Below are 20,753 nucleotides of genomic sequence, written 5' to 3'. Positions count from 1 at the left end.
ACTCGTGTCATTTGTAGGCACCTTCATGGCCTCAGTCAGACTCACCCCTGGAGCAACTGAGCAGCTCCAATTCCCACATATTTTGGGCCTGAAAATGAACAATGGAGAGTCCTTTCATGGTAAAGCCAGACTGACGCATAAAACTCATGATTTCATATAAGAAAAAAAAAACTTTTGTTGTCAGTTCAGTTTAGTTCAGTCACTCAGTCATGTCCGACTCTTTGCGACCCCATGAATCGCAGCACACCAGGCCTCCCTGTCCATCACCAACTCCTGGAGTTCACTCAGACTCACGCCCATTGTTCTCAGACATCTTTATTAAATTTTCAATGGCTAGAGGTGTGCATTTATTAGATATAATGCACTGAAGGGGAAGTCTGCTCCAGATGCCCACTTGATTGTCTTCGCTGTTGCAATATATTGACAGTTCATCCATGAGGTCAGTCAGCTTTTGCCTTCTCTCTCCAAGATTGCAGTGGTACGTCACCACTGTTTCATACTTAAAATATTCCCTGTTGGCGCTATTGAAATCTCCATTGGTAATGCCTGGGAGTGGCCCACAAAGAATGCCTAGGGAAATGGAAAGCAGTGAATTAAAATGACTATTGAGAGAAATCAAATGAGTCACTAAATGGTAACTATCTTTATTTTACCTTTATTATTAGATTTGAATCTTTGCTAACCTAGATAAGCTTTTACAAAGTTTTAATTTACATGGTCATGCCTAAATACAATTTGAGTATATTTGGGTAAGCATGAGAAGATTTATGAAGCTGTAGACTATGCTAAATATTTTGAAAATCTAAATGATGTAAATAGAAATATAAATTACTAATATTCACTAAAGTGGATATAGAAAAATGGTATAGACCAAGAAACTTGTAAAAATAGAAAAAAAAATTCACAAAAAAGTTATATCATAGTTTCATGTAGTATATACTTCTAAATGTAATTTTGAATGTTTCACAAGATACAAAGGATAAAACTTACCAATTCATTTTATCAAGCCTAAGTTTGATTTCATAATAGTGTACCCCTGTAAATGTGACCACATAGTAGCCTTCAAGAAATGTCAGACACAGTTTTAAATGTAAAAGTAGGACATAACACATGAGCGGACATGGAAAAAGTTGTATTTTTCTAACACTATATAACTGGAATAAATAACATCAACCAAATTTCTAAAACAAAATTAATAATGAAAATTCTTAAGGAAGTTTTTGCTTCTGGTACTTTCAATAATTGACATCAATTATCTCTCCACCCATTTCCCACTTACCTCTGGAGAAAAACTAGAAATGCTGCAAAAATATAAAATATGTATTAGAGTGCTAACAAATGAGGGACTATGGTCTCATAGAAGATAAAAATCCAGGAAAGAATCTAGCATTTGAGCTGCTTTTCCCTTGGGAAAATTAGTTGATTCAGGAGGGGGCATTTGATAGGCTTATTGAGTCAAAGGCTTTCCTGATATCAGGGCTTCCCTGAAAGCTCAGTTGGTAAAGAATCCACCTGCAACATGGGAGACCTCAGTTCCATTCCTGGGTCGGGAAGATCTGCTGGAGAAGGGATAGGCTACCCACTCCAGTATTCATGGGCTTCCCTTGTGGCTTAGCTGGTAAAGAACCCGCCTGCAATGTGGGAGACCTGGGCTTAATCCCTGGGTTGGGATGATCCCCTAGAGAAAGGAAAGACTACCCACTCCAGTATTCTGGCCTAGAGAATTCCCTGGACTGTATAGTCCATGGGTCGCAAAGAGTTGGACACCGAGCGACTTTCACTTTCACTTCACTTAGATTACATAATGGTGCTTAACAAGAGGACTCATTATGTATTAGCACTTACAGTACTCAAGAGTAACCAATGCATTTTTTTTTAAATATTATTTTAACTTAAAAGAAGTAACTGAAAGATTATAGAGAGTATCAGTGGTGATATGTGCAGAACATTTGTTTATAAAAATCGCAAGGAGATTGTGCATTCTTTGCCCTGATTTATCTTTGCTTCTGAGTTTGAACATGTACACATATGCACATACCTGCTTTATTTCATGTTTCCTCCCAAGAAAATGTACTCTTACACACTGCTCATTACACATCTTCCCTCCCCTCCCCAGGACAAGAACAAATCTCCTTAGCCTCCTACAACTCGTGTCATTTGTAGGCACCTTCATGGCCTCAGTCAGACTCACCCCTGGAGCAACTGAGCAGCTCCAATTCCCACATATTTTGGGCCTGAAAATGAACAATGGAGAGTCCTTTCATGGTAAAGCCAGACTGACGCATAAAACTCATGATTTCATATAAGAAAAAAAAAACTTTTGTTGTCAGTTCAGTTTAGTTCAGTCACTCAGTCATGTCCGACTCTTTGCGACCCCATGAATCGCAGCACACCAGGCCTCCCTGTCCATCACCAACTCCTGGAGTTCACTCAGACTCACGCCCATTGTTCTCAGACATCTTTATTAAATTTTCAATGGCTAGAGGTGTGCATTTATTAGATATAATGCACTGAAGGGGAAGTCTGCTCCAGATGCCCACTTGATTGTCTTCGCTGTTGCAATATATTGACAGTTCATCCATGAGGTCAGTCAGCTTTTGCCTTCTCTCTCCAAGATTGCAGTGGTACGTCACCACTGTTTCATACTTAAAATATTCCCTGTTGGCGCTATTGAAATCTCCATTGGTAATGCCTGGGAGTGGCCCACAAAGAATGCCTAGGGAAATGGAAAGCAGTGAATTAAAATGACTATTGAGAGAAATCAAATGAGTCACTAAATGGTAACTATCTTTATTTTACCTTTATTATTAGATTTGAATCTTTGCTAACCTAGATAAGCTTTTACAAAGTTTTAATTTACATGGTCATGCCTAAATACAATTTGAGTATATTTGGGTAAGCATGAGAAGATTTATGAAGCTGTAGACTATGCTAAATATTTTGAAAATCTAAATGATGTAAATAGAAATATAAATTACTAATATTCACTAAAGTGGATATAGAAAAATGGTATAGACCAAGAAACTTGTAAAAATAGAAAAAAAAATTCACAAAAAAGTTATATCATAGTTTCATGTAGTATATACTTCTAAATGTAATTTTGAATGTTTCACAAGATACAAAGGATAAAACTTACCAATTCATTTTATCAAGCCTAAGTTTGATTTCATAATAGTGTACCCCTGTAAATGTGACCACATAGTAGCCTTCAAGAAATGTCAGACACAGTTTTAAATGTAAAAGTAGGACATAACACATGAGCGGACATGGAAAAAGTTGTATTTTTCTAACACTATATAACTGGAATAAATAACATCAACCAAATTTCTAAAACAAAATTAATAATGAAAATTCTTAAGGAAGTTTTTGCTTCTGGTACTTTCAATAATTGACATCAATTATCTCTCCACCCATTTCCCACTTACCTCTGGAGAAAAACTAGAAATGCTGCAAAAATATAAAATATGTATTAGAGTGCTAACAAATGAGGGACTATGGTCTCATAGAAGATAAAAATCCAGGAAAGAATCTAGCATTTGAGCTGCTTTTCCCTTGGGAAAATTAGTTGATTCAGGAGGGGGCATTTGATAGGCTTATTGAGTCAAAGGCTTTCCTGATATCAGGGCTTCCCTGAAAGCTCAGTTGGTAAAGAATCCACCTGCAACATGGGAGACCTCAGTTCCATTCCTGGGTCGGGAAGATCTGCTGGAGAAGGGATAGGCTACCCACTCCAGTATTCATGGGCTTCCCTTGTGGCTTAGCTGGTAAAGAACCCGCCTGCAATGTGGGAGACCTGGGCTTAATCCCTGGGTTGGGATGATCCCCTAGAGAAAGGAAAGACTACCCACTCCAGTATTCTGGCCTAGAGAATTCCCTGGACTGTATAGTCCATGGGGTCCCAAAGAGTCAGACACAACTGAACGACTTTCACTTTCACTTTCAGTCAAAGGACAAAAATTGCAGTTCAGGGCCTTCAAATTAGAAATTTTATTAATATCTCTTGATATGTACTGAGACTTTAAAAAACCAGGCTCTGTGACTCAAGATTATTGGAATTATTCTTCAGGCACTGGTGGCCCAGAAAAATTAGTTTTTGAAATTGAATTAAAGTCAGATTGCTAGGGTCCCCAGGTACCTGGCAGGAACAACAGCAACAATAAAATCCCTCTCTGGAAGAATATTAGTCATCCAAAACCTTGAATTTATTTCTACAGAAAAGCTTGCAAATATCATTCCTGATACACAATTAAAGGTAACCAGGTACTTGAACAAGTAAAATAACAAGAACAAAACCTAGCACAGTCACTGACAATAGAAACTGACCCATCAGGACTCCAGATATTGGAATTTTTGTTATCAGATTTGAAAAAATTATATCACTATTACTAATAAAGGATAAAATACACAAAATGGAAATTTTTGGTAAAAATTAAAAACAATTGAAGTGACAGGGCAAATTTTGAAAGAACCTAATAAAAGTTCTACAATTATAAAATGCAGTTAACTGAAATTCTGAATTTGGATAAGATTAGTGGCAGTTTATATACAGTTGAAAATTTAATCATTGGAAATTAGAATAGAAGAAAACATCAAGAACATAGGGCAACAAAAGAAACCTAAATACAGACAGGAGAGTAACAGTCTTGTAGAATAGAGGAATAAGGATAAGCACATGTTTAAGATAGAAAAATAAGGCATCCCACAACGAAGGGAGAGAGATAATAGTGCATAAACAACATGTGAAGAAATAATGATAGAGATTTTTCCAAAACTGTTGAAAGACATCGAACCACAAATTCAAGACACAATACAAACCCCAAAAAAACAAATACAAAGAAATCCCTACCTAGATGCATTATTAATATTGTAAAATATCAGAAGTAATTTTAAAAGCAGTCAGAAAACAGAGAGGATAACTTTCAAAGGAATCATACTTAGAATAATGTTTAAAACCTTTATTGCCAGAAGACTTATAATACAGAAATGCTTAAAAATTATTCTTTAGGCTGAAGGAAAATAGTGTCACATAGAACTGATAGAAATGCAATATGGAAGAAGTATAACAGAGTTAACATGTGGATAAATATAAATAAATACCACTTTTATAAAAGCAGCAACTATAATGTCTCATGAGATACAAAATGTATGTAAAAAATAGTAGGAAATGGCAGGAGGACATAAATGGAGTTAAGATTGCTATGGGTTCTTGCATTGTTTTGGATGTGGTAAAATCATTATTTATAATAGATTATATAATTATAATAGGTTATAATTAAGATAAATTCAATTATAATAAATCAAGGATCTATATTGCAGTCTCTAGGATAATAAATAAAATATACAAATAAATAAAATCACAAAATTTGCTTGAGGAGAAAAAATAGGGTAATAAAAATGATTAATTTAAAAATGTTAGGAAGAATAAAGGAAAAACTTAAACAAAAAATAAATAACAGGGATGCTAGACTTAAACTTTACTATATAAGTAACTATGTTAATTTGAAATATTCTAAGCATTTCAATTAGAGGCAAAGATTTTCAGAGTGAATGAAACAACAAAATCTGAGTATATGATGTTTACAAGAGATAAATTTTATTTTATTTTTATTTATTTTTGGCCATGCTGGGCAGCTTGCAAGCTCTTACTTAGTTTCCTGACCAGGGATTGAACTCAGGCTCTCAGCAGTGAGAGTAAATAGTCCTAACCTCTGAACTTCCAGGGTATCCCCTGATAAATTTTAAATGTATGACAAAGAATGGATGAAAGTAAAAGATTTGAAGCATATGTAATATAAATCAGAAAAGAAAGGTCAATATTTCTATATTAATATTATAAAAAATAGGTTTTAATGAAAGAAATATTATGAAAGGTAAAGAGGGACATTTCATTATGATAAAAGAGTCAATTCAGCAAGAAGGCAAAATAATAGAGATAGACAAATCTAGTCATATTCAGTAATCATAGTGGTTTGAATGGCAACTCCCTAAAAAGATATTTCATGTCCAAATCCATGGAACTTGTGAATGAGGATTTGTTTGGAAAAAGAGTCTTTGAAGACATAATTAAGTAAAGAATCTTGAAATGAGATCAACTTGGATTAACAGAGTGGATCTTCAATCTAAAGAGAGCTTGTAAGAGAAGAGAAGGGTAGATATACACAGAGGAAAGCATGTGCAATGGAAGCAAATAGTGGAGAAATATATCTGTAAGTGAAGGAATGCCAAGGATTGCATCAACCACCACAGGTAGGAAAGAGGGGATAGGACATTTTTTTTTTTTTTTCCTCCCAGGAAAAGGAATCAATCCTGTTGACATGTTGATTTTAAACTTCTGGATTTTGAACTGTGAGAAAAAATTTTCATTTTAACCTATTAAATTTGACTACACTAAAGGCTTTGACTGTGTGGATCACAACAAACTGGAAAATTCTTCAAGAAGTGGGAATACCAGACCACTTTACCTGTCTCTTGAGAAACCTGTATGCAGGTCAAGAAGCAACAGGTAGAACTGGACATGGAACAACAGGATGGTTCCAAATTAGGAAAGTAGCACATCAAGGCTATTTACTGCCACACTGCTTATTTAACTTATATGCAGAGTACATCATGTGAAATGCCAGGCTGGATGAAACATAAGCTGAAATCAAGATTGCCAGAAGAAAATATCAATAACCTCAGATATGCAGATGAAACCGCCCTTACAGCAGAAAGTGAAGAGGAACTGAAGAGCCTTGAGATAAAGGTGAAGAGGAGAATGGAAAAGCTGGCATAAAACTAAACATTCAAAAAACTAAGATCTGGAGCATTCCCAAGATGACAGAGGAATAGGACAGGGAGACCACTTTCTCCCCAAAAATTCATCAAAAGATCATTTGAATGTTGAGCAAATTCCACAAAACAACTTCTGAATGCTGGTGGAGGACACCAGGCACCCAGAAAAGCAACTCAATCTTTTCAAAAGGAGTGGTCTTAGGGCTACTATAAGAAAAAGACTGAAAGCCAGAAAGCCAGAGACAGAAGGCTTAACTCCAGAACTTTAGAACATCAGAAAACTCCTGACTCCAGAGGATGTTAATAGACAAGAGCTCACTCAAAAGTCTCCATACCTACACTGAAACCAAGCTCCACCCAAGAGCCAACAAGTTCCAGTGCAAGACACACCATGCTAATTCTTCAGCAAAACAGGAACACAACCCCGAGCATTAAGAGAAAGGCTGCCCAAAACCATCCCAAACACATAGACACCCCAAAACTCACCATTGGACATTTCATTGCACTCCAGAGAGAAGAGATCCACCTCCACCCACTAGAACACAGATGCAAGCTCCTCCAAACAGAAAGTGTTGACACCCCACTGGTCCAACCCCACCCACAGGGAGCAGATTCCACAATTAAGATTAACCATGAACTCCCAGACTGCAGAAAGTGTACCACAAACACAGCAATCTAAACAAAGTGAAAGGGCAGAGAAATATTCAGCAGGTTAAGTAACATGATAAAAACCCAACAAACCAAACGAAAGAACAGGAGATAGGAAGTCTACCTGAAAAGAATTCAGAATAGTGATAGTAAAGATGATCCAAAATCTTGAAAACAAAATGGAGTTACAGATAAACAGACCAGAGACGAGCACTGAGAAGATGCAAGAAATGTTTAACAAGAACCTGGAAGAAATTATGAAGATTAATCAATAATAAATACTGCAATAGCTGAGATTAAAAGCACTCTGGAGGGAGCCAATAGTAGAAGAGCTGAAGCAGAAGAGAGGATAAGTGACGTGGAAGATAAAATGGTGGAAATAAGTTAAGCAGAGAGGAAAAAAAAAGAAAAAAAGAATTAAAAGAAATGAGGACAACCTCAGAGACCTCTGGGACAATGTTAAATGCCCCAACATTCGAATCATAGGTGTCCCAGAAGAAGAAAACAAAAAGAAAGGGCATGAGATAAATATATGAGGCTATTTCCCTCTCCATTTTAGGGAGAGGGAAATAGCCAACCAAACCCAAGAAACCCGAGAGTCTCAAATAGATAAACCAAAGGCAAAACACCCCAAGAAACATATTAATCAAACTAATAAAAATTAAGCACAGAGTAAATATTAAAAGCAGAACGTGAAAAGCAACAAATAACACACAAGTGGATCCCCATAAGGATAACAGCTTATTTTTCAATAGAAACTGTTCAGGCCAGAAAGGAATGGAAGGACATACTTAAAGTGATGAAAGAGAAAAATTTACAATCAAGATCACTCTACCCAGCAAGGATCTCATTCAGATATGAAAGAGAAATCAGAAGCTTTACAGACAACTAAAAGTTGAGAGAATTCAGCACCACCAAACCAGCTCTTCAACAGATGCTAAAGGATCTTCTCTAGACAGGAAAGACTAAAGGTTTATAAAAACAAACCCAAAGCAACAAAGTAAATGGTAATGGGATCATACTTATCAATAATTACCTTAAATGTAAATGGGTTAAATGCTCCAACCAAAATGAAAAGACTGGCTGAATGCATACAAAAACAAGACCCCTATATATGCCATCTACAGGAGACCCACCTCAAACCTAGGTACATATACAGACTGAAAGTGTGGGGCTGCAAAAAGATATTTCATGCAAATTAGACTAAAAGAAAGCAGGGGTAGCAATACTCCTATCAGATAAAATAGACTTTGAAATAAAGATCATGTTAAGAGACAAAGAAAGACACTACATGATGATCAAAGGATCAATTCAAGAAGAAGATGTAACAATTATAAAGATATATGCACCCAACATAGGAGCACCACAATATGTAAGGCAAATGCTAACAAGTATGAAAGGGAAAATTACAGTAACACAATAATAGTGGGAGACTTTAATATCCCACTTACACCTATGCATAGATCAACCAAACAGAAAATTAGCAATGAAACACGAGCTTTTAAATGATACAATGGACTGGTTAGACCTAATTGATATCTGCAGGGCTTTTCACCCCCTTAAAAAAAAAGGATTTCACCTTTTTCTCAAGGGCACAAGGAACATTCTCCAGGATAGATCATATTCTGGGCCATAAATCTAGCCTTGGTAAATTTTTTTAAAATTTGAAATCATTTCAAGCAGCTTTTCTGATCACAATGTGGTAAGATTAGATGTCAACTACAGGAAAAAAAAAAGACTATTAAAAACACAAACGTATAGAGCCTAAACAAAATGCTTCTGAATGACCAACAGATCATGGAATAAATCAAAAAGGAAATCAAAATATGTGTAGAAACGAATGAAAATGAAAACACGACAACCCAAAACCTATCGGATTCAGTAAAAACAGTGCCAATAGGGAGGGTCATAGCAATACCTGCTTACCTCAAGAAACAAGAGAAACATCAAATAAACAACCTAACTTTACACCTATATCAACAAGAAAAAGAACGGAAGAAGTTCAAAGTTAGTAGAAGAAAAGAAATCACAAAAATCAGAGCAGAAATGAATGAAAAAGAAATGAAGATGACTATAATAAAAATCAACAAGACTGAAAGCTGGTTCTTTGAGAAGATAAATAAAATAGACAAACCATTAGCCAGACTCATCAAGAAAAAAGGGGAGAAGAACCAAATCAATAAAATTAGAAATGAAAATAGAGAAATCACAACAGACAACACAGAAATACAAAAGACCATAAGAGACTTCAGCTGCTGCTGCTGCTGCTGATGCTAAGTCACTTCAGTCGTGTCCAACTCGGTGCAACCCCATAGATGGCAGCCCACCAGGATCCTCTGTCCACGGGATTCTCTAGGCAAGAATACTGGAGTGGGTTGCCGTTTCCTTCTCCCCATAAGAAACTACTATAAGCAATTATATGCCAATAAAATGGACAACTTGGAAGAAATGGACAAATTCTTAGAAAAGTATAACCTTCCAAAATTGAACCAGGAAGAAATAGAAAATCTTAACAAACCCACCATAAGCACAGAAATCAAAACTGTAACAAAAAATCTTCCAACAAACAAAAGCCCAGGACCAGAGGGCTTCACAATTGAATACTACTAAAAATTCAATGAAGAGCTAACACCTATCCTAATCAAACTCTTCCAGAAAATTGCAGAGGAAGGTGAACTCCCAAACTCATTCTATGAGGCCACCATCACCCTAATACCAAAACCAAACAAAGTTGCTACCAAAAAAGAAAACTATAGGCCAATATCACTGGTGAACAAAAATGCAACAATTCTCAACAAAATTCTAGCAAACAGAATCCAACAACATATTAAAAAGATCATCATGACCAAGTGAGATTTTATGCATAGATGCAAGGATTCTTCAATATTCCCAAATCACTGTGATAAACCATATTAACAAACTGAAAGATAAAAACCATATGATTATCTCAATAGATGCAGAGAAAGCCTATGACAAAATTCAACACCCATTGATGACCAAAAACTCTCCAGAAAGCAGGCATAGAAGGAACATCAATTCAATTCAGTTCAGTCACTCAGTAATGTCTGACTCTTTGTGACCCAATGGACTGCACAACTCCAGGTCTCTCTGTCTATGCCAAGCCTCTCTGTCCACGCCAGGCCTCTCTATCCATCACCAACTTTTGGAGTTTATTCAAATTCTTTTCCATTGAGTCGGTGGTGCCATCCAACCATCTCATTCTCTTTCGTCCCCTTCTCCTCCCATCTTCAATCTTTCCCAGCATTGTGGTCTTTTCCAAGGAGTCAGTTCTTCACATAAAGTGGCCAAGGTATTGGAGTTATAGCTTCAGCATCAGTCCTTCCAATGAATATTCAGGACTGATTTCCTTTAGGATGGACTGGTTGGATCTTCTTGCTGTCCAAGGGACTCTCAAGAGTCTTCTTCAGCACCACAGTTCAAAAGCATCAATTCTTCAGTGCTCAGCTTTCTTTATGGTCTAACTCTCACATCCATACATGACTACTGGAAAAACCATAGCCTTGACTAGATGTAACTTTGTTGGCAAAGTAATATCTCTGCTTTTTAATATGCTGTCTAGATTGGTCATAACTTTCCTTCCAAGGAGTAAACATCTTTTAATTTCATGGCTGCAGTCACCATCTCTAGTGATTTTGGAGCCCCCCAAAGTAAAGTATCTCACTGTTTCCACTGTTTCCCCATCTATTTGCCATGAAGTGATGGGACCAGATGCCATGATCTTAGTTTTCTGAATATTGAGTTTTAAGCCAACTTTTTCACTCTCCTCTTTCACTTTCATCAAGAGGCTTTTTAGTTCTTCTCTTTCTTCCATAAGGGTGGTGTCATCTGCATATCTGAGGTTATTTATATTTCTCCCAGCAATCTTGATTCCAGCTTGTGCTTCCTGCAGCCCAGTGTTTCTCATGATGTACTCTGCATATAAGTTAAATAACAGGATGACAATATACAGCCTTGATGTACTCCTTTCCCAATTTGGAACTAATCTGTTGCTCCATGTCTAGTTCTAACTGTCGCTTCCTGACCTGCATGCAGATTTCTCAAGAGGCAGGTCAGGTCCCATCTCTTTCAGAATTTTCCACAGTTTGTTGTGATCCACACAAAGGTTTTGGCATAGTCAATAAAACAGAAATAGATGTTTTTCTGGAACTCTCTTGCTTTTTTATTGATCCAACGGATGTTGGCAACTTGAAGGAACATACCTCAACATAATAAAAGCCATGTGTGACAAACTCACAGCAAACATTATCCTCAATGGCAAAAAATTGAAAGCATTTCCTCTAAAATCAAGAACAAGACATGGATGCCCACTCTTACCACTACTATTCAACATAGTTTTGGAATTCCTAGCCACAGCAATCAAAGAATAAAAAGAAATAAAAAGAATCCAAGTTGGAAAAGAATAAGTAAAACTCTCACCATTTCACATGATCCCCTACTTAGAAAACCCTAAAGATACCAACTAAAAACTACTAGAGATAATCAATGAATATAGTAACATTGCAGGATATAAAATAACACAGAGAAAAGTATAAAATAGTGATGAAAGAAATCATAGATGACACAGATAGATTTAGAAATATACTATGTTCAAGGATTGGAAGTATCAGTATACTGAAAAATGAGTACAACACAATCTATAGATTCAACACAATCCTTACCAAGCTGACAAGGGTATTTTTCAAAGAACTAGAACAAATTATTTCGCAATTTGTATGGAAACACAAAAACCTCGAATAGCCAAAGCAATCTTGAGAAAGAAGAATGGAACTCGAGGAATCAGCCTTTCTGACTTCAGATTATACTACAAAGCTACAGTCATTAAGACAGTATGGTACTGGCACAAAGCCAGAAATTTAGATCAATGGAACAAAATAGAAAGCCCAGAGATAAATCCATGCACCTAAGGGCACCTTGTCTTTGAAAAAGGAGGCAAAAATATACAATGGAGAAAAGACAAGCTCTTTAACAAGTAGCGCTGGGAAACATGGTCAACCACCTGAGAAGAATGAAACTAGAACACTCTCTAACACCATACACAAAAAATAAACTCAAAATCGATTAAAGATCTAAATGTAAGACCAGAAACTATAAAATTCTTAGAGGAAAACATAGGCAGAACATTCCCTGATATAAATATCAGCAAGATCCTCTATGAGCCACCATTCAGAATAATGGAAATAAAAAACAAAGTAAACAAATGGGGCATAACTAAACTAAAAAGCTTTTGAACAATGAAGGAAACTTTAAGAAAGGTGAAAAGACAGCCTTCAGAATGGGAGAAAATAATAGCAAATGAAACAAATGACAAAGAATTAATCTCCAAAATATACAAGCAGCTCAATACCAGAAAAATTAATGACCCTAAAAAAAAGTGGGCCAAGGAAATAAACAGACACTTCTCCAAAGAAGAGATACATATGGATAATAAACACATGAAAAGATACTCAGCATCACTCATTATTGGAGAAATACAAATCAAAACCACAATGAGGTACCATCTCACACAATTCAGAATGGTTGCCATCAAAAAATCTATAAACGATAAATCCTGGAGATGCTGTGGAATAAGGGGACCCTCTTACACTGTTGGTGGAAATGAAAACTAGTCCATCCACTAAGAAGAACAATATGGAGATTCCTTAAAAAACTGGAAATAGAACTGCCGTACAACCCAGCAATCCCACTGTTGGCATAAACACTGAGGAAACCAGAATTGAAAGAGACACATGCACCCCAACGTTCATTGCAGCACTGTTTGCAATAGCTAGGACATGGAAGCAACCTAGATGTTCATTGGCAGATGAATGGATAAGGAAGTTGTGGTACATAGACATAATGGAATATCACTCAGTTATTAAAAAAAAAAAAAAAACATGCATTTGAGTCAGTTCTAGTAAGGTGGATGAAACTAGAGCCTGTTATACGGAGTGAAGCCAGAAAGAGAAACACCAATACAGTATATTAACACATATTTATGGAATATAGAATAACAGTAGCAATGAGCCTATATGCAAGATAGCAAAAGAGGCAAAGATGTAAAGAACAGACTTTTGGACTATGTGGGAGAAGGTAAGGGTGGTATGATTTGACAGGATAGCATTGAAACGTGTATGTTACCATATGTAAAATAGATGACCAGTGCAAGTTCAATGCACGAAGCAGGGCACTCAAAGCTGGTGCTCTAGCGCAATCCAGAGGGATGGGGTGGGGAAGAGGTGGGAGGCAGGTTCAGAATGGGGAATACATGTGCACCCATGACTGATTCATGCTGATGTATGGCAAAAACTATCACAATATTTAAAGTAATTAACCTCCAGTTAAAATTAAATTAAAAAAAAAAAAAAACTAAGATCATGGGATCTGGTCCCATTACTTCATGGCAAATAGATGGGAAAACAACGGAAATAGTGACAAACTTTATTTTCTTGGGCTCCAAAATCACTCCAACAGTGACTGCAGCCATGAAATTAAAAGATGCATGCTCCTTGGAAGAAAAATCATGACAAACTTAGATAGAGCATTAAAAAGCAGTGACATTACTTTGCCGACAACAGTCTGTAAAGTCAAAGCTATGGTTTTTCATTTAGTCATGTGTGGATGTGAGAGTTGGACCATAAATAAGGCTGAGCACTGAAGAATTTATGCTTTTGAATTATGGTGTTGGAGAAGACTCTTGAGAATCCCTTGGACTGTAAGGAGATCAAGGCAGGCCATCCTAAAGGAAATCAGTCTTGAATATTCATTGAAAGGACTGAAGCTGAAATTGAAGCTCCAATACTTTGGCCACCTGATGCAAAGAACTGACTCATTTGAAAAGACCCTGAGGCTGGGCAAGATTGAAAGCAGGAAGAGATGGGGATGACAGAGGATGAGATGGTTGAATGACATCACCGACTCAATGGACATGAGTTTGAGTAAACACAGGCAGTTAGTGATAGACAGGGAGGCCTGGCATGCTGCAGTCCATGGGGTCAGAAAAAGTCAGACCTGACTTAGCAACTGAACAACAACAGCAAAATTTGTGGTAATTTGTTTTCTCAGTCCTAGAAAGGTAACATATATTTTACACATTCCTCTCAATAACTGAGAATACAAGTGGAAAGAAAAAAAAGCATCAGATCAGATCACATTACATCAGTTGCTCAATCGTGTCTGACTCTTTGTAACCCCATGAATCGCAGCACGCCAGGTCTCCCTGTCCATCACCAACTCCAGGAGTTCACTGAGACTTATGTCCATCGAGTCAGTGATGCCATCCAGACATCTCATCCTCTGTCGTCCCCTTCTCCTCCTGCCCCCAATCCCTCCCAGCATCAGAGTCTTTTCCAATGAGTCAACTCTTCGCATGAGGTGGCCAAAGTACTGGACTTTCAGCTTTAGCATCATTCCTTCCAAAGAAATCCCAGGGCTGATCTTCAGAATGGACTGGTTGGATCTCCTTGCAGTCCAAGGGACTCTCAAGAGTCTTCTCCAACACCACAGTTCAAAAGCATCAATTCTTCGGTGCTCAGCCTTCTTCACAGTCCAACTCTCACATCCATACATCACCACTGGAAAAACCATCGCCTTGACTAGATGAACTTTTGTTGGCAAAGTAATGTCTCTGCTTTTGAACATGCTATCTAGGTTGGTCATAACTTTCCTTTCAAGGAGTAAGCGTCTTTTAATTTCATGGCTGCAGTCACCATCTGCAGCGATTTTGGAGCCCAGAAAAATAAAGTCTGACACTGTTTCCACTGTTCCCCCATCTATTTCCCATGAAGTGATGGGACCAGATGCCATGATCTTCGTTTTCTGAATGTTGAGCTTTAAGCCAACTTTTTCACTCTCCACTTTCACTTTCATCAAGAGGCTTTTTAGTTCCTCTTCACTTTCTGCCATAAGGGTGGTGTCATCTGCATATCTGAGGTTATTGATATTTCTCCTGGCAATCTTGATTCCAGCTTGTGTTTCTTCCAGCCCAGCGTTTCTCATGATGTATTCTGCATAGAAGTTAAATAAACAGGGTGACAATATACAGCCTTGACATACTCCTTTTCCTATTTGAAACCAGTGTGTTGTTCCATGTCCAGTTCTAACTGTTGCTTCCTGACCTGCATACAAATTTCTCAAGAGGCAGATCAGGTGATCTGGCATTCCCATCTCTTTCAGAATTTTCCACAGTTTATTGTGATCCAACAGTCAACAGATTTGGCATAGTCAAAAAGCAGAAAGAGATGTTTTTCTGAAACTCTCTTGCTTTTTCCATGATCCATTGGATGTTGGCAATTTGATCTCTGGTTCCTCTGCCTTTTCTAAAACCAGCTTGAACCTCAGAAAGTTCACGGTTCACATATTGCTGAAGCCTGGCTTGGAGAATTTTGAGCATTACTTTACTAGCATGTGAGATGAGTGCAACTGTGCGGTAGTTTGAGCATTCTTTGGCATTGCCTTTCTTTGGGATTGGAATGAAAACTGACCTTTTCCAGTCCTGTGGCCACTGCTGAGTTTTCCAGATGTGCTGGCATATTGAGTGCAGCACTTTCACAGCATCATCTTTCAGGATTTGGAATAGCTCAACTGGAATTCCATCACCTCCACTAGCTTTGTTCATAGTGATGCTTTCTAAGGCCCACTTGACTTCACATTCCAGCATGTCTGACTCTAGGTTAGTGATCACACCATTGTGATTATCTGGGTCGTGAAGATCTTTTTTGTACAGTTCTTTTGTGTAATCTTGCCATCTCTTCTTAATATCTTCTGCTTCTGTTACGTCCATACCTTTTCTGTCCTTTATCGAGCAATCTTTGCATGAAATGTTCCTTTGGTTTCTCTGATTTTCTTGAAGAGATCTCTAGTCTTTCCCATTCTGTTGTTTTCCTCTATTTATTTGCATTGATCACTGAAGAAGGCTTTCTTATCTCTTCTTGCTATTCTTTGGAACTCTGCATTCAGATGCTTATATCTTTCCTTTTCTCCTTTGCTTTTCACTTCTCCTCTTTTCACAGCTATTTGTAAGACCTCCCCAGACAGCCATTTTGCTTTTTTGCATTTCTTTTCCATGGGGATGGGCTTGATCCCTGTCTCCTGTACAATGTCACGAACCTCATTCCATAGTTCATCAGGCACTCTATCTATCAGATCTAGGCCCTTAAATCTATTTCTCACTTCCACTGTATAATCATAAGGGATTTGATTTAGGTCATACCTGAATGGTCTAGTGGTTTTCCCTACTTTCTTCAATTTAAGTCTTCTGAATTTGGCAATAAGGAGTTCATGGTCTGAGCCACAGTCAGCTCCTGGTCTTGTTTTTGCTGACTGTATAGAGCTTCTCCATCTTTGGTTGCAAAGAATATAATCAATCTGATTTTGGTGTTAACCATCTGGTGATGTCCATGTATAGAGTGTTCTCTTGTATTGTTGGAAGACCGTGTTTGTTATGACCAGTGCATTTTCTTGGCAAAACTCTATTAGTCTTTGCCCTGCTTCATTCCGTATTCCAAGGCCAAATTTGCCTGTTACTCCAGGTGTTTCTTGACTTCCTACTTTTGCATTCCAGTCCTCTGTAATGAAAAGGACATCTTTTTTGGGTGTTAGTCCTAAAAGGTCTTGTAGGTCTTCATAAAACCGTTCAACTTCAGCTTCTTCAGTGTTACTGGTTGGGGCATAGACTTAGATTACTGTGATATTGATTGGTTTGCCTTGGAAACGAACAGAGATCATTCTGTCGTTTTTGAGATTGCATCCAAGTACTGCATTTTGGACTCTTTTGTTGACCATGATGGCTATTCCTTTCTTCTGAGAGATTCCTGCCCTCAGTAGTAGATATAACGGTCATCTGAGTTAAATTCACCCATTCCAGTCCATTTCAGTTTGCTGATTCCTAGAATGTCGACATTCAGTCTTGCCATCACTTGTTTGACCACTTCCAATTTGCCTTGATTCATGGACCTGACATTCCATGTTCCTATGCAATATTGCTCTTTACAGCATCAGACCTTGATTCTATCACCAGTCACATCCACAGCTGGGTATTCTTTTTGCTTTGGCTCCATCCCTTCATTCTTTCTGGAGTTATTTCTCCACTGATCTCCAGTTGCATATTGGGCACCTACTGACCTCGAAAGTTTCTCCTTCAGTACCCTATCATTTTGCCTTTTCACACTGTTCATGGGGTTCTCAAGGCAAGAATACTGAAGTGGTTTGCCATTCCCTTCTCCAGTGGACCACATTCTGTCAGATCTCTCCACCATGACCCACCCATCTTGGGTTGCCCCAAGGGCATGGCTTAATTTCATTGAGTTAGACAGGGCTGTGGTCCTAGTGTGATTAGATTGACTAGTTTTCTGTGAGTATGGTTTCAGTATGCCTGCCCTCTGATGCCCTCTTGCAACACCTACCGTCTTACTTGGGTTTACTTATCTTGGGCATGGGGTATCTCTTCACGGCTGCTCCAGCAAAGCGCAGCCATTGCTCCTTACCTTGGACTAGGGGTATCTCCTCACTGCCGTCCTTCCTGACCTTCAATGTGTGATAGCTCCTCTAGGCCCTCCTGCACCCACGCAGCCACGGCTCTTTGGACATGGGGGTTATATTATAAACTAATGGTCACAGACGTGGAGATCCCTTAACTGGCCAGAGTTTCCAGGCCCCGTGTCTGGGAAACAGAAAGAGCTCTTGCTCTGAAGGATTTGCACGTGGGTCTGCCTGTTAATGGGGACGTGCTGGTGTAGTGACCTTTTAATTAGGTTAGCTCAATGCTTGACCACACAGAACTGTTGGGCCCGTGTCTGAGGAGCCTACTCAAGGGTACGGGTTACAGTATTTTTACTATACTAAAAAAGGCATAGTAAATCATATTTCCCTAAGAGACAGTTGTAGAAAATGTCATAAAACAACTACACCTTCTTTTCTAGGGCATACATAACATTTTTCCAAAACTGTCAATATTTGGGGCTATAAAACATTTTTCAATAAATTTCAAAGAATTAAACAAAAATATCAATAACTAAAAAATCTCCAAGTGTTTGAAAATTATATAGCACACTTTTAAATAAACTATTGATAGAAGAAGAGATCAAGAGGGAAATTAGGCAATTTTTTCATATAGTGATAATGAAAATGTAAAGATTGTGAGATGCAAATACAGAAATTTTTGAGAAAAATTTATAAGTTAAATGTATCTTTTATAAAAAAATGAGTCAAAAACAAAAGTATCTAAGCTTGTATATCAAGAATTAATGAACAGAGAATACCAAATTAAGCTCAAAGAAAGTATCAGAAAGGTACTAATAAATCATGTCAATAAAATAGAAAATAATTATACACTCTAGAAAATTAAAAGTTGTTTTTCAATAAATCTTGATAAACTCAGTAGAAATAATCAAGAAAAAGTAAATGTTAAATATTGTCATTAGCAAGAATTAAAGTAGGAATATCACTACATATCTCATAGCTATTAAAGCATAGTAAGAAGCTATAATAAACAATATTATACCAATAGCTTAGCAAATGTAAATGAAATATATTCATTGAAAAATACAACCTATCATAACTTATTAAATAAGATATTAAAAATCTTAAAAGATCATGGCTAGTGAAGAAGTTAAATCAATAATTAAAAGCCTAATAACAAAAACTCCCATCCAGATTACTTTACTACTGAATTATTCCAAGGATATAAAGAAAAATAATATTGTTATATAAATAATTCAAGAGAATAGAAAAGAATGAATACTTTCCAAAACATTTTGTAAGACCAGCATAATCTTGATACCCCAAACTGACAATGGCATTAAAAGAAAGAAAAAAAAAAAAATAGAGTTCAACACCTCCTGAGAACATGAATGCAAGTTTTCTAAACAAAATATTAAGAAATTGAATGTAGAAGTATTTATAAAGGATAGTATAATGGTCAAATAGAATTTTTATTGACAAATTTGAAATATTAATCCAATGTTAAATATTGCAGTAAAAATATTAGCAACCACACACATCATACACAACAATCATTTATAACACATTATTAGAAAGATGGATTTATTCTAGTAACTCAATTTTAGCTTTCTAATGATCAATCAGTACAATAGAAAATATCAATAAATGAGAAACATATGATTATCTCAATAGATGAAGAGTGATAAATTAGATTGCACATTCATCATAGTTTCCAAGGATGTGGAGCAGCTGGACAATTCATATGCTTCTGATAGGAGTGTAAATTTGTACAACCATTTTATAAAATCTTTTGGCAGTATCTACTAAAACTGAATGGGTTTATACTCAGCAATTCCACATATAGAAATATAAAAAATTTGTACATTTTGCATGCATAGATTTGGACATATACAAAGATTTGCAAATTTATATAGATTTCCATATGTACTTGCAAAAATACTGCTGATATTTAAAGTTAAATTTTGAAATTAATTAAATTCTTACAATGAAATATAGAGCAACAGAAAAGATCCAATTAATCTTACATGAATGAGTCTCCTAAGTATAACACTGATTAGAAGCTGAACACAAGAATAAACATTTTTTGATCCCTTTTATATAAAACTTAAGAGGAGGCAAAGCTAAACTTTGGTGATAGAAGTCAGAATAATAGTTACCTTGGGAAGATAATAACTTAGAAAGGGCAATAGAGGAAGCCTGAGCTGTTGATAATGTTCTATATATTATCTGAATTCTATTTACATGGGTGAGTCACTGTGTAAAGATTCATTGAACTGAATGAATAAGATTGTATGCCTTACTATATATGTGTTAAACTTCAATAAAAAGTCTATATAGTTCTATTTCTAGTTTTTTAAGGAATCCCCACACTTTTCTCCATAGTGGCTGTACTAGTTTGCATTCCCACCAACACTGTAAGTGGGTTCCCTTTTCTCCACACCCTCTCCAGCATTTATTGCTTCTAGACTTTTTGATAACAGCCATTCTGACGGGCATGAAATGATACCTCATTGTGGTTTTGATTTCCATTTCTCTGATAATGAGTGATGTTGAGCATCTTTTCATGTGTTTGTTAGTCATCTGTATGTCTTCTTTGGAAGAATGTCTATTTAGTTCTTTGGCTCATTTTTTTGATTGACTCATTTATTTTTCTGGAATTGAGCTGCAGGAGTTGCTTGTATATTTTTTGAGATTAATTCTTTGTCAGTTGCTTCATTTGCTATTATTTTCTCCCATTCTGAAGGCTGTCTTTTCACCTTGCTTAGAGTTTCCTTTGTTGTGCAGAAGCTTTTGATTTTAATTAGGTCCCATTTGTTTATTTTTCCTTTTATTTCCAGTATTCTGGCAGGTGGGTCATAGAGGATCCTGCTGTGATG

At 36.8% G+C, this 20,753-nt stretch overlaps 1 protein-coding gene across 1 annotated transcript in view; it reads right to left on the bottom strand.

The window, feature by feature from the left end:
• CR1L (complement C3b/C4b receptor 1 like) overlaps positions 1–20,753 on the bottom strand; it is a 53,656-nt gene that overhangs the window by 8,014 nt on the left and 24,889 nt on the right. Inside the window, 2 exon segments of the mRNA XM_055583752.1 lie at positions 2,192–2,317; positions 2,441–2,716. Coding sequence (XP_055439727.1) covers positions 2,192–2,317; positions 2,441–2,716 — 402 coding nt within the window.

This window comes from Bubalus kerabau, chromosome 5 (assembly GCF_029407905.1).
Source record: "Bubalus kerabau isolate K-KA32 ecotype Philippines breed swamp buffalo chromosome 5, PCC_UOA_SB_1v2, whole genome shotgun sequence".
NCBI lineage: Eukaryota > Metazoa > Chordata > Mammalia > Artiodactyla > Bovidae > Bubalus > Bubalus kerabau.
The sequence above is the reverse complement of the archived record's forward strand: the minus strand, read 5'-3'. Positions and strand labels throughout refer to the sequence as shown.